Source organism: Hesperophylax consimilis, chromosome 10, assembly GCF_061612785.1.
Source record: "Hesperophylax consimilis isolate HC1 chromosome 10, BYU_Hcon_1.0, whole genome shotgun sequence".
NCBI lineage: Eukaryota > Metazoa > Arthropoda > Insecta > Trichoptera > Limnephilidae > Hesperophylax > Hesperophylax consimilis.
This window is the reverse complement of record NC_142845.1, coordinates 3,531,205-3,546,803: the sequence shown is the minus strand read 5'-3', so window position 1 is coordinate 3,546,803 and position 15,599 is coordinate 3,531,205. Positions and strand designations below refer to the sequence as shown.

The 15,599-nt window shown below is 36.3% G+C and overlaps 1 protein-coding gene across 1 annotated transcript in view; it reads right to left on the bottom strand.

Annotated features, from left to right (window-relative positions):
- Positions 1-15,599, bottom strand: part of LOC149420191 (uncharacterized) — a 122,442-nt gene that overhangs the window by 23,902 nt on the left and 82,941 nt on the right. The window contains exons 2-3 of the mRNA XM_089636454.1: positions 8,930-9,035; positions 7,381-7,525 (exon numbers count right to left, since the gene is read on the bottom strand). Coding sequence (XP_089492580.1) covers positions 7,381-7,525; positions 8,930-9,035 — 251 coding nt within the window. The remainder of the gene's footprint in view (positions 1-7,380; positions 7,526-8,929; positions 9,036-15,599) is intronic.

The window sequence follows — 15,599 nt, the reverse complement described above, 5'->3', positions numbered from 1 at the left end:
GCGCCTAGTTCTTCTTAACTACGCCATGGATTTTGATAGGGTTTTCACTGTCGTTTAGAGATTTTTTTCCGGAAGGTTTATATACATAACACATGCATATTATATTTACAGAAAGTAGAGAAAAGACGATTTTTTGTAATCAAGTCGTAAAAAGAAATTTACGGGCGCTTACATTGCTAACGCTGGCTAAACCTTTTGAGATACATTAAAATAATGTATTACGGAATTGTACATCTTAAAAAGGCCTAGAGAAAAGTCCTGCATATTATATGTCTATCTCCAATGGATAACCCCTAGTAACGCAGGGTACACATCAGCTAGTATTAAAACATTTGAGCATCACCCATTATGTTTTTTTCGGCAGTGAAAAAATATCTGGCTGAATACGTCGTTAGGTTATTTTAGGTGTCTTAGGTTAGGTTATCTTGTTGATTAGTTGCAGTTTGAGAAGAGGGACTCGTTCACTTTTATTTACTTTTACTACATGAAGTTCCCGGCGTTCCCCGAGCTTTACACAGATTTTTTCGAAATCAGATTGATACAATAATTTTCTGTGTGCAAAAATTTCCAAAAAAATAAAAAAATCTATTTTGAGCAATAATAATATGTACACTCAAATTTAAAGTTTTAATTTCGAAAACTGATTATTATGAACATAGGGTTCGTGGAGAGGTCCAATATGACTGAATCACAATGCGCCCTTAGGCTTCCAAAGTGGAAAGAACAAGGAACCTTCGAGTAAATATTTGCAGTATCCCCTGGCGGTAGAATATTTTCAGAATCAATTGCTCGACAATAACATAATAATAACAAGTTTTTTTTTTATTTTCCTTGTTTGTAACAAATACAGATTATCATATCCTCACTGGGATCTCCCCTGCTGAGGATTTCAGATACATATTATTAAAAATTAGTTTGTACGGATAATAGATAAGAATTATAAATTTATTAAGTAGTGTTTTTCTGAAATAATTATAAATATGTTTCATGGTGTTTTTTTAGTGCAGTTGAGTTTTTTCGGATTCGGTCTGTATTTGGTGTCAGTATATTTCCTATCTCCCTATGTTTTGTATAGGTTGTGATGTTTTGGACACTCACATAAAATAAACGAAACGAACGTGCTCAAAAAAAATTTTTTGTTTAGACAACGACGGGAGATTTATGGACAGACAGGCCTGGAGTAAACACATTCACACGGGACAGGGCGCAGGGACGGGCAGTCAGGTTTGGAACTTGAGTGCGTTGACAGCTCCATGAAATCGATACAAATGAGAAGTGTTGTGTGAAATTGCAGTGAATTAGTGGATTCAGATGGTGTTAATAGTATTGTGGAATTTTGAACTAAAGTGAAATATTATTGATCCGGTGTTTGTGTGAAGTGAAAGTGGTTCGACTCAGTGAGAAAACAATTAATAATAATGACAATAATAATAATTGGATAATTTGCAGAGCGCCGTTTTGTAAAAACCCACCTCAGGGGCGCCAGGTGTTGTGCAATCGCGATTGTGTTATAAAGTTGTGTTGATTTAAACGTGATTTCGTATACAGTTCGAACTAGATTGCTTGTCTTAAAAACATGAAAATAATAAAAATAATGATCGCGTTTTTAAAACAAAGTGAACATATAAAGGCAGGAAGTGTTTAATCGGGCTAAGTTATTGATTTGGCGAGATGGCATTCTATCCACGGAGACCGAAACCCAGAGAATCAAATAGATTATTAACTGTGGGTTCGAATCCTAACAGATTAGGGAGGTACAATTTTATTTACAGGAATATTTAATTACCCTTTTATATGCGTAGGGAGGAGGTCGAAAATTAAAGTGATTTAGCTATATAGTGTAACCAGGTAAGCTTCACGCTGAGAATGAGAGGTGCCTAACTGGGTGAGTTTTTTTTATATTATTTATTAAATTTCAGAGGACCTTTTTAAAAGACGGATACAACCGAGGTACAGGAACTAAGTTTACGACACCTGCCGCCCAAATAATGTTATCATTAACAGGGATGTGCTAGGCGAACCGTCAATCAGCTGTGAGCGAGAGACGAGTCAACGACCTTTTCATATATAGGACAAGGCGCGGTGTACAGTCAGTCAAAGGGGAAGTTTTGCTAGCGTATGCCGTCCCAAATTGAAAGCGATCGGATGCAACCAGACGGAACAAAATGAAAACTTTTCTTCTGTTATTTGACTTTCTAATTTAATACTTTTCATCTATTGTTTGACTTTCTAAGTTACGAATTGGGATGCACAAAAACAAATCTAAAGTCAAAAGAGGGAGATGGTAATCTCCGAAATAAAACTACCAACCGAACAACTTTTCTCAACAGGTACCTTTCGAGAGGTAGGCAGCCTCTTTAAATTAAATGCAAAAATCAAACCAATTATCCGTTTATACCTACCTGAGAGGATAGGTATTCAGTAGGAGTTACCCATACCTAATACACGAGGATGCTAGTAACCTCATAAAATAATTACTAGAACCAAATATTAAAATACAGACAGTCCTCATCCCAAATTTGGCATATCGAGTAGACCTTACATATATCTCACATGATAATTGGCTGAATGGGTAGGCACACAACCTATCGTTAATAAGCAGGCAAAAATGTCGACAAGATCGTCGTGTGTTATCTATGTATTGACCTAGAAAGGGATGTAAATCCCCGACGACGTGGGAGTTACAACGTTTTCTAGAGGTGGCACGTAACTTAGGACCTTACGTGTCACATTTTCGCGACTAGATTCGTGATAAAGGGATGTTATGGTTTTCCCCTTCTACACTCAGTAAAGTAGTTTATCCTGGAGGTGTTTGAGATTGGGGCAATTCTGAAATTGGTGAAGAGACCTGGTTTTCTTTATTCTGGCGTGAAGGTTGCCGATTTGGAACAAGGGGAGACCCGGCCGGTTGTGATATCCAGACACGCAGATATCGATTGCCTTGTTCGAATTATCATCCATCAGTTTTGTTTGGTAAGCGGAGGAGTCAGTCTTAGCTTGAAAAAAATTCATTTCCTTTCCTCTCCTTCCCCTCCCAAAATATATACATGGATGGCGCCGACAACTAACACCATAAACTTATCGTATGTATATCACATATATAAAATCTAACACTTTATTATATTCACATTACCCTACGATAGGTAGAATCGAGTAGCTAGTGGGGGGGGGAGCAGGCGACTTAGAAGATAAGGTTTATAAAATGGTTTTAAAACACAGCGGTAATGAATTCAACTCACTCTATCTCAAAAGAACCAAGGGATACCACACATATATAGATAACTAGGTTTCTAAACCGAGAAACAAAAACCCAACACAACGTTCGGTGAAGCCTTTTTATACTGAACCGTCACGTGAAATGAGTACGTTCAAGGTCGTACGTCACGTAGACAAACTAGGATGTACACACTTGAAGGGGTGTGTAATAAAGAGAGAGGCAAGGGATTGAAAGACGGCAGGGAGGACCTTCCTACCCCGGATATATACATAACCAAAGCCTTATGGAAAAGTTACCTATGGGACTTAAAGGAAAATTTATCGTAGAAAGAAGAGAAGAAGGAGAAGTTTGAAGTAGAAAGGGCAGATCATTACATCTGATGCCGCAAACCAGGAGAGATAGATTTAAAAGCTGGCTTGAGTTCATTACTGTTGTTGAGAAAAAAATGGATTTCATAAACCTTATTAATTCACATTAACAGCAAAAGAAATGGTACCTATCGTCAAAAATGATAACAGAGACATCGTACTTCAAAGGCAAAATAGAATAAACAGACAGACCCGGAAAACATTGAATTCATTGTGACGACAAAAAAACATCTAAAATGTTCATAAACAACGAAGCCAAAGGATAAACAAACATCGAAATCGGATTAATTATAACACAAGAATAAGATAGCTGGGACAAATCTAAAATAAACATTGCATTCTGATATCGTGAAGTATATGGCATATTTTATACTGTTGATATTAGAATAACTGTAAACAATTATTGTTTATTCCAGATCTAAAAGGCAGAGAATGTTTAAGTCATAAATAACACAGACGGACAAAAAACCATCGGATCACAGCCGAGGACACAAAATAAAAACAAATCAACATGGAAATAAATAACACTCGAACATAATACGAATAACGTATTGAGATGAAACAACACTGTTTAAACAATTAACTCAGAGTTTAAAATTCGAAAATAAACAAGTGTGACATGACATATTGAATTTCTACCCATAGAGACACAAAAGCACTTGAAAAAGCTGAGGGCGGAAAAAAACTCACCAGTAGAACAAGCCGATAATCACGGGAACCAAAAAATAAACAGATGCTAGGTTAGAAACGAAGAACAGGGGCGCTCAACATTTTGGAAGAATTAAAATAAAATTTAAAATAAAAATAAAAAATAAATACAGAGGTATTCGAGAAACGTAAATTACCTATAGTTATTTCTAATCCCATCGACTAACACGAGGAAGCGAGATTACCCGCTGGGCTTAGAACTAAAGGGAGGCTGTGATGTTTTGGACACTCACATAAAATAAACGAAACGAACGTGCTCAAAAAAAATTTTTTGTTTAGACAACGACGGGAGATTTATGGACAGACAGGCCTGGAGTAAACACATTCACACGGGACAGGGCGCAGGGACGGGCAGTCAGGTTTGGAACTTGAGTGCGTTGACAGCTCCATGAAATCGATACAAATGAGAAGTGTTGTGTGAAATTGCAGTGAATTAGTGGATTCAGATGGTGTTAATAGTATTGTGGAATTTTGAACTAAAGTGAAATATTATTGATCCGGTGTTTGTGTGAAGTGAAAGTAGTTCGACTCAGTGAGAAAACAATTAATAATAATGACAATAATAATAATTGGATAATTTGTAGAGCGCCGTTTTGTAAAAACCCACCTCAGGGGCGCCAGGTGTTGTGCAATCGCGATTGTGTTATAAAGTTGTGTTGATTTAAACGTGATTTCGTATACAGTTCGAACTAGATTGCTTGTCTTAAAAACATGAAAATAATAAAAATAATGATCGCGTTTTTAAAACAAAGTGAACATATAAAGGCAGGAAGTGTTTAATCGGGCTAAGTTATTGATTTGGCGAGATGGCATTCTATCCACGGAGACCGAAACCCAGAGAATCAAATAGATTATTAACTGTGGGTTCGAATCCTAACAGATTAGGGAGGTACAATTTTATTTACAGGAATATTTAATTACCCTTTTATATGCGTAGGGAGGAGGTCGAAAATTAAAGTGATTTAGCTATATAGTGTAACCAGGTAAGCTTCACGCTGAGAATGAGAGGTGCCTAACTGGGTGAGTTTTTTTATATTATTTATTAAATTTCAGAGGACCTTTTTAAAAGACGGATACAACCGAGGTACAGGAACTAAGTTTACGACACCTGCCGCCCAAATAATGTTATCATTAACAGGGATGTGCTAGGCGAACCGTCAATCAGCTGTGAGCGAGAGACGAGTCAACGACCTTTTCATATATAGGACAAGGCGCGGTGTACAGTCAGTCAAAGGGGAAGTTTTGCTAGCGTATGCCGTCCCAAATTGAAAGCGATCGGATGCAACCAGACGGAACAAAATGAAAACTTTTCTTCTGTTATTTGACTTTCTAATTTAATACTTTTCATCTATTGTTTGACTTTCTAAGTTACGAATTGGGATGCACAAAAACAAATCTAAAGTCAAAAGAGGGAGATGGTAATCTCCGAAATAAAACTACCAACCGAACAACTTTTCTCAACAGGTACCTTTCGAGAGGTAGGCAGCCTCTTTAAATTAAATGCAAAAATCAAACCAATTATCCGTTTATACCTACCTGAGAGGATAGGTATTCAGTAGGAGTTACCCATACCTAATACACGAGGATGCTAGTAACCTCATAAAATAATTACTAGAACCAAATATTAAAATACAGACAGTCCTCATCCCAAATTTGGCATATCGAGTAGACCTTACATATATCTCACATGATAATTGGCTGAATGGGTAGGCACACAACCTATCGTTAATAAGCAGGCAAAAATGTCGACAAGATCGTCGTGTGTTATCTATGTATTGACCTAGAAAGGGATGTAAATCCCCGACGACGTGGGAGTTACAACGTTTTCTAGAGGTGGCACGTAACTTAGGACCTTACGTGTCACATTTTCGCGACTAGATTCGTGATAAAGGGATGTTATGGTTTTCCCCTTCTACACTCAGTAAAGTAGTTTATCCTGGAGGTGTTTGAGATTGGGGCAATTCTGAAATTGGTGAAGAGACCTGGTTTTCTTTATTCTGGCGTGAAGGTTGCCGATTTGGAACAAGGGGAGACCCGGCCGGTTGTGATATCCAGACACGCAGATATCGATTGCCTTGTTCGAATTATCATCCATCAGTTTTGTTTGGTAAGCGGAGGAGTCAGTCTTAGCTTGAAAAAAATTCATTTCCTTTCCTCTCCTTCCCCTCCCAAAATATATACATGGATGGCGCCGACAACTAACACCATAAACTTATCGTATGTATATCACATATATAAAATCTAACACTTTATTATATTCACATTACCCTACGATAGGTAGAATCGAGTAGCTAGTGGGGGGGGAGCAGGCGACTTAGAAGATAAGGTTTATAAAATGGTTTTAAAACACAGCGGTAATGAATTCAACTCACTCTATCTCAAAAGAACCAAGGGATACCACACATATATAGATAACTAGGTTTCTAAACCGAGAAACAAAAACCCAACACAACGTTCGGTGAAGCCTTTTTATACTGAACCGTCACGTGAAATGAGTACGTTCAAGGTCGTACGTCACGTAGACAAACTAGGATGTACACACTTGAAGGGGTGTGTAATAAAGAGAGAGGCAAGGGATTGAAAGACGGCAGGGAGGACCTTCCTACCCCGGATATATACATAACCAAAGCCTTATGGAAAAGTTACCTATGGGACTTAAAGGAAAATTTATCGTAGAAAGAAGAGAAGAAGGAGAAGTTTGAAGTAGAAAGGGCAGATCATTACAAGGTACATCTTTTTATTTGAGATTAAAATGTTATAATATTTTTACGAGTTTTGAATGAGAGTGGGATTTTGTTGTAGAGTTTAGTACCATAGTATATGAAGCTTTTTGCCCAAATGTTGTATTTGTAGTTGCTTGTTGGATTTTTGACTCTGAGATCTCGTGTTTTTAAAAAATGTGTTAGTTGTTATTTCTTGTGTTTTGAATTTATGAATGTAAATGTGTATTGTTTAAGAATACAGTTGTTCAATTGAAGATAGAAAAAGATGGAGATGAATAAGATATGTACATCCAGTTAATTTTCAAACTTCAACTAATCAAGCTCCTTACACATCACACGCTTGAACTTTACAAAGGATTCTTACCTGGAAGGATGCCACTGAGCAGAGACAGAGGACTGTTCTCTAGAAGCCCCCGGCCCTTCTCCTGCGATAACTCTTTCCGCTTACCCCCGCGGGCACCTTCCCTGGAGGTGCGCGAAGACAGCACCATCTTTTCAACACCCTCCACCTAGTAAAAAACATTTAAAATCAGATAAAACATCGGTCGTTAGAAGTCTAGCAAAGTGAAATCGATAACTTTACAATATAGGATCGGTGGGCGTAACTACCAGTGATTTTATACCGATTTATCTAGCACGGTCACGCTGTTGATACCCAGACCGATATTGAAAATGTAAATTGACGTACGCTGGAAATACTGGCGCATCTGTCTATGAATTGACATATCTAAATGCCAGACGGCTACGGAAAAGTTAAAAATAGTAAATTAATTGACAATGTCGAATTGAAATAATAACTTTCACATATATTGTCCGCATGTACTTGTTGAAACTAAAAGGGAGTTCATTAGTTCATGAGGTTTTTAATTATGACTAACAACTTTCGTTTCTCAAAAAGATGGAACGGAATCAACTGACCGCGTCTTAGATGAATAAATTAAGTTCACGGATTGTGTATACGATTTCTTTCAATTCTAAGAGCTTAGTTAGTTCTCCTCCATTCATTAATAAGCAAGTTATTTTGTATTATCCACATTATCCACAGCTTATCCGATACCTTGGACGCCGCGCTAGAAGCAGTGGCTTTTATCTACCGACTGTCAGAATTATATTCTGACCGTGCTCGTAAATATCGCAAACTGACCATAGATGGCGGATTTTGTCAATATTGCATTGACATAGGGCTTTATCGATCGACCGTGTTAGACCACCTACACTCATTTTGGCCGACTGCAAAGCACTAGGAAAGCGCTATAAAAGAGCTTTTTTTACTTAAACTTCACACAGGATGCCCCGAGGAAAACAATTTCCCTCACGTGTAATCTTTGAGGATACTGTGTCTTTTTGAAGAGAAGAAGGGTCATGAGCATGGGTCTTTTGTTGTATGAAGAAGGATCCCAGATTCCGGCAGATCTTTCCAAAGCCGAGCTATTGTACTCAAGATGGAGTCGTGGAAATGACACGTTCTCATTTGACAAAAATGTCAACTATGTACAAATTTTGGGTGCGAGTTTGGCATGTTTCCCGACTATGCTTCGGTGCCGAAGGGATCAACGACGCTAATTCCTTGGAGCAAATTCCATTGAAATACCGGTGACTGCGACGGGAACGGTGTTTAATTTCTTTAATATGAGTGAGGGAGATGATTTTATTTAGGCATTGGGGAGATGTATGGTGGGGAAGCAGGCAAACGTACATCTTTTGTCTCACTATTATTTAGTGTGTAGGAATGACCTGCAACGTAATTGTGATAAAGAACGTGCGTTTTACTCTTTTTTGTCACATTGGCGTAGGAAAGTAAGTAGTTGAAAGTTTAATAGCAATTATACTAATTATTAAGGAATAAATGGGTAGTATCTACTATATCATTATGTATTTACTAATGAATACAATAAATATATATGAATACAGACCTGTTGGCACTGTGACATAAGCTTCATCATCTTCTTCAGGGATATCTGCAGCGGTCTGTTCATTGAAGACAACTGCTCCAAAAGATCACCTCGATCCACGTCATCGCTGAAACAATAGAGGCAAAATATCAGTACATAATCACCATAACATTGATTGAGGCAAAATATCAGTACATAGGTAATCACTATAACATTGTTGGAGGCAAAATATCAATACATAATCACCATAACATTGTTGGAGACAAAATATCAGTAAATAATCACTGTATCATTGATTGACGTCGGGGAGAGGAAGGTATAGAATTACCTAGCTCTTCAGATCTGGTCACCAAACACCCTAAAGTATAAGTTTAGACTTACGGAATTCAACACTTCGTTTGTGTGAAAGCACTATGAAACAATACATGATTATAACATTGATTGATGCAAAATATCAGTACATAATCACTATAACATTGATTGAGGCAAAATATCAGTATATAATCACTATAACATTGATTGAGGCAAAATATCAGTACATAATCACTATAACATTGATTGAGGCAAAATATCAGTGCATAATCACTATAACATTGATTGAGGCAAAATATCAGTACATAATCACTGTATAATTGATTGAGGTCGGGGAGAGGAAGGTATAGAATTACCTAGCTATTCAGATCTAGTCACCAAAAACGATAGCTAAAGCGATTTCTTTACTCGCTCATCATAACTCACTTATAAGCGAACGTTTCTAGACTCATCGTTTGTCAAGCGATTTTAATGCCTATTACCTACAATATAAGGTATACCAAGAATATACACATTTGTGGCTTGTAGCTTACTCTTAACTAAAACTATCTGATCCGATCTACGGTCACCGTTTATCGCGTTCTAATTTACATGAAGACTTTTCGTCGAGATATTACTAAGCAATAGCGTCTCTAATTTATAGCTCTATGTTCTTAGTAGGATTAAATATTCATATTAATTAATTTGTACGAACACCGCAAAGGTGAAAAACTTTTAGCTCTTATACTATTATAGTACAGGGTTTTCCAATAAGAGGTGTTATTTTGAATAGCCCGCTATTTCGGTAGATGTTACTTTTGAAGCCGTCATTTTTTAACATTTGACAAGTAGAAACTACGCCATTAATAAAAATGGAACAGTGCACGCTTCAACAACGCATTAAAATTCATTCATTCACTCGAGTGAATCAAATTCAAATCATCTTGAGCGATGAGGCCCATTACCACCTCGGTGGCTTCGTCAACAAGCAAAATTGTCGCATCTGGGGCTCGGAAAACCCAAGAGTTATTGTTGAAAAACCTCTCTATCCTCAACGTGTGACTGTTTAGTGCAGTTTATGGTCCGGCGGAGTCATTGGACCTTACTTTTTTGAAAATGAGGCTGAAGCAACAGTTACGGTGAATGGATTGCGCTATCGAGAGATTATTAATGATTTTTTATAGCCGAAATTGAATGGTATTGATTTGGACAACGTTCAATTCCAACAAAACGGCGCTAAGTGCCACACAAGCAACGAAACCATTGATCTTTTAAGATTGAATATCAAAATAACACCTCTTATTGGAAAACCCTGTATTATAGTACTTGCCTCTTTTGTCCCAGGAGGTGTCCGACCTTTGCCCTAATACTACATAGATATTTATTTCTTTGAAATTGCTTACCTTGCTTACACTCTATAATTAATTTGAATGACAATCGCAAATCTTTTTTCAATTTGGAAGCCAAATGGACTTTTAAGCAAGATTAAAAATTATTACATTGTTTCTTAATGACTAAATTCATAGCTAGAAATACCTGCCTAAGCAGCAATCATGAAAAGGTATGCAATTATGAAAACCATTATATTACCAGTAAGTACATACGACCTAGTTTTCTAACAACTAGGCTCTATCATGATGTGATTTTAACTACAGGAAGGTTTCATTCGTCATGGTATATTCATTCCAAGCTTTATTGGCAGTGTTCGTAATTATTCAAAATGTATGTGTAAAATTTCTGTTTGCTAAAGAAAACTACAGAAGTTGATATATATTACATTGATAGTCCATACCTCTTGGAATGCTATAAATTGTTTGTACCGAACAACTACCGTCAGGGTTGACACCACGACTTGCTCTGTATTCCACACGGAAGAACGGACGTAATGGCCCAGCATAGCATGACAAGAGGTATGGTGCTGCTAAATGATACCTCTAGGTCTCTTGACATTTTCAACATTGGCCTTAAAGATTTCAAAAGTCATTTTAGGCAAGAACTCTAAAATATTGAATGTTTCATTTAAAGCTTTGTATATTTCATGTGTATTGTAATAGGATTGAATCAATCTATAATGCACAAAAAAATATATGTTGAAATTTAATAAGCAGTAATTGTTGATTGAAGTACTAGTACATATTGAATTATTTGGCTTGTTGGAAATATGCCGACATAGCTCAGTAGGATCAGAAGGTGCGGGTTCAATTCCCGTCGGCGGCATTTATTTTTACTCCAGAGATATTTTCAATTTGTATGGATATTTCAGGCGACTAATTATTGCTTATGATAATTTGTCATACAGAAGTTGATGGTGATTTCAGTGTTTTTATCCACCTTTTGAATAGCGTTTGATAGGTTTATACATAAATACCTAACAAATGCCGGTCAAAAGATACATAAAAATTACGTCAACTCATCGGTAGCAGATAAGTAAATGCAATTATTGATTTTTATTTAAACATTAAAGACAACTTTAACGACTCTTAACCGAAAATTTGAAAAAGAAAAATCAGAAAAAGATTCAGTCGTATCTATGGAATTAAACCAGGACCTCAGCCTCAGCAAGAGTGGTATACTACTGAGCTAACTCGACCCGATCCCCTTCGGTCAAATTTGACTTTCTCAAATACTTCGACTAAGAACTATCAAAATCCTCTTCATTTTTTTAACGCACATTTTTATTGGCTGCTATCTTTATGTATGATTGCAAAATTCTTTCCGAACTAAATGCAATCTAAATAGTGTCTTGGATAGATATATACATTTTTATTTTAATGTGCGACATCTATTGAGTTTTCTACAAGTCTATGATGATTTTGTTCTTGAATAAAACATCAAATTGTAATATTTAATCACGCTTAAACGAAAATTTGAAACAAAATAATAAGAAAATAAGTTCGTTCGTATCTAGGAAATGAACCAAGGATACGACCAAATCTTTTTCTGTATAAAATTTTCGTTTGAGAATCGCTAATGTTGTCTCCAGTGGTTAAATATTACAACTGGTTTTACTCATTAAGTTAGTCCAAAAATAAATATAAAAGTTTACAATTTGTTCTATAAAGAATTTCGGTCGTTTCAATGAATTGTTGTCTTACACAAGGGCGATACTGAGAGTATCTACCACTCTGGAACGTGCCGCAAGTATACTGCATGTATTATTTATTTTAATTATGAAATAATACATACACATTCCAATATTTTATAAAATTTTACGCACGCCGTTATTTGAACCCACCATCTCTAGATTCGTAGTCGATGACCCTAGGCTTAATCACAAACTCACTTCTATCCTTTTATCTCGTTTAGTACCGTTAATATATCCTCCAACGAAAGCTACAAGATATCTAAAAACAGTAACTGTAATGTCTGGGATTACTGTGTAAGTACGATCACTTGGTAATAATATATTTGAGTACGGGATAATAATTGCTGATTCGTTCAAGATCGTAGGAAGTTTATTAACGTAGATAATTACAATAAAAGTCTTATTGGATACACGTCTGTTCCGATTGAGTTTATAAGTTATTCTCCCGGGGACTAGAAATACAAATGAGTTCCCGATCTATGAACGGCTATCCACCACCTATGATTTAAGGGGGGTGACAGATTACGATTCAAGTTCAAAGCGTTTTAATAACTCCATATTATTACAATTTGTGATCTGCTAGCCAGGCTATATTTGAAAATTATGCGACCCCCTCTCCTACCTACGGCAGGAAAAGGCGTCAGAACAATTTACGGAGCGCCGTAATTACGCGGCTGTCATCTGTCAAAGTGACAGATCTCATACAAAGAATTGATATCCGCGGCAGTTCACCAATTGATCTGACCCCCTCTCCTGAGGATGATTATCGCGTATGTGTTACCCCAACATATAATACGTATATGCCTCGTCTAATATAGCGTAATGTGTCTAAGGCTTAAACCTCAAAACAATCATACCTGGATACACTAATAACTGCACCAAATAACAACATTACTGAGACCAATAGATTTCTGTATTCCGTTTAAATACTTCTATAATTAACATTGTTCTTACAAACTTTATACCATTAATCAAGTATGTAGCTACTTACTGTCAGCAAAATGGTATGATTGCAAAACATGAGAATTTCTACAAAGATCGTTGTAATTCCTGCCTCGTATAAATTATCTGTCATCGCCACGCAACACGCATACATACCTGTCACAGAACTAGAAGAATCATTACAATGCAATGTGACAGGTGTGTAATCCGTATATCACACGTACTCCATATTAGCCGGGTACCTGTCCGTATTAGATAGAACTGCAAGATTATATATCTTTCATTCCATTACACAGACGCGATAAAAAACCTTATATACTGAGGTATAACACAAACATAATATTATAAGGGTGTTTAAAAACGTACTTGACTTATTTGGAGTAAAATATGTAAATAAAATTTTGGTCTTCGGTGATATTATTTTTTTCAACTAAAAACAAAGAAAATCAGTAGGCATTATACGGTTCCATGATAACTCTTCAAAATGACAATTCGACACACTTTTAAAATGTGATATAAAGTCGTTAAAAGTGATGAAACAAAAACTAGGTTAACTAGTTACATATGTAACCTATTCATAACTTTATAACACTTTTTATAGGTGTATCGAATTGTCATTTCGATGAGTTATCCGATTACCAAATAATATTTACTAAAAATGTACCTACTCTACATTTTTTTTGATGAAATAAATAAATTTAAAAATTAAAAAAAAAAACAGAAAGCTTTGTCGCATCCTGTAAAATGATCTAATTGTGGGTAATTCCTTCTACATTATGACAGTCGAATTTACATTGCAAAAAAACGTTTCTTAGATCTTGGTGTTTTTATGCTAATGACTAATAATAAAAACTGAGTAATGTTTAATGTAATGAGCGCATTTAAACAAGCAATATTTCACAAGTATTTATTCGTTTCGGTGAATTTAGTTCGCTTTCGGTAATGGCTGTTTGTCTCAGACCTGTAATAAAAAAAATGACTGCAGAACAAGACTGACAGTTGACAGGAATTAAAAAAATAAATTATGGTTATTAGCGTTCTCAGAAATGTGACACAACCAAAACCAGTGAACACTTTATTGACATTGTTCGGAAGGTAAATCCATCTTACCGGTAAAACTTACCAAATAAATTTACTGGAGATTTATTTGGAGACAACTTCAATATAAATTAACATTGATGAAGGCTTAAAATATCGTTATCGGCTTTTGAGGAAAGCCGCTTGTTCCAAGTGGATTTTTTTTTGTATTCGAGTATTTTGAAGATGCTTAAAAACTTTTACAGCTGAATGCAAAACTAATATTTCGTATGAAAATAATCAAATTTTAAATCAACGTTATTTTGACTGAGGATTTGAAGAATACGACTGAGAAAGGGACGCTTGGATTATTTGGACGTGTAGTGCAGATTAACGAAAAAAGGAGTAAGGTTATGTAAATGGATGTGACAAGTATTTTTTTAACATTGACTTCGACACATATGCACATTCCATTTTTGGGGATGCTGCTTGGATGGTCTTTTTGGGGAGAGGAAGGAGTGGACATATTGTAACAGGGAGGAAACACGGTGGTCGGCAAATTGTTGATACACAGTCGAGCTGTTGAACTCAAGAACGAATCGTGGATACGTCCCGTTTTCATGTGACAATTACCAACCGTATACAAATGTAGAACGCGCGTTTTGCGTGTTTTCCGACTATGCACCGGTGCAGAAGGGATTAATGACGCTAGTTCCTTGGAACATCTTCTATGTAAATACCAGTAGAACAAGTACAGTATTCCTTTTCTTTGAAGACTGCGATTGCTTTGTTAAGATATGGGAATCTGTGAAACGGACACATTTCTGCACAAAGTCAAGGGTTTTGGAGCTCCAGACCAGAGGTGGCTGTCAGCAGTTAAATTATTACTATGTGCGAATCAATACTGGAGTCATAATATCGGAAGAGTGCGTATCAGATGGTGCATGAAGCAAGGAGTGTGTGCCAAGACTGAGTTTTGTGTTTTTCCACCCTCTCCGTCTACCACTGCAGTAAACGGCGTGATACTTAAATAGTTAGTTATGAAGGTAACAAGTATAAAATGACAATGCACCCATGAGAGCAACCATCAGAAAACCGGCTTGTCCGAGTGGAACGAATCCTAAAAGAGGTAAAGGTCATCATTAACTGCATATACGGAAGAGAAAACGACAAGTATTTTTTCTTCTGAATCAATATAATTTGTCAAAGGATAATTAACTTTACACTTTGTAACCGGAGAAGGTTTAAATAATAATAACGTTAAGAAAAAGTGAGTTCCCATTTTTCCTGATAGCAAAACAAGCTTTTATAAGCCACTAATGGCTTGGAGTGAAGTTTTGAGGTTGTGATGAAATC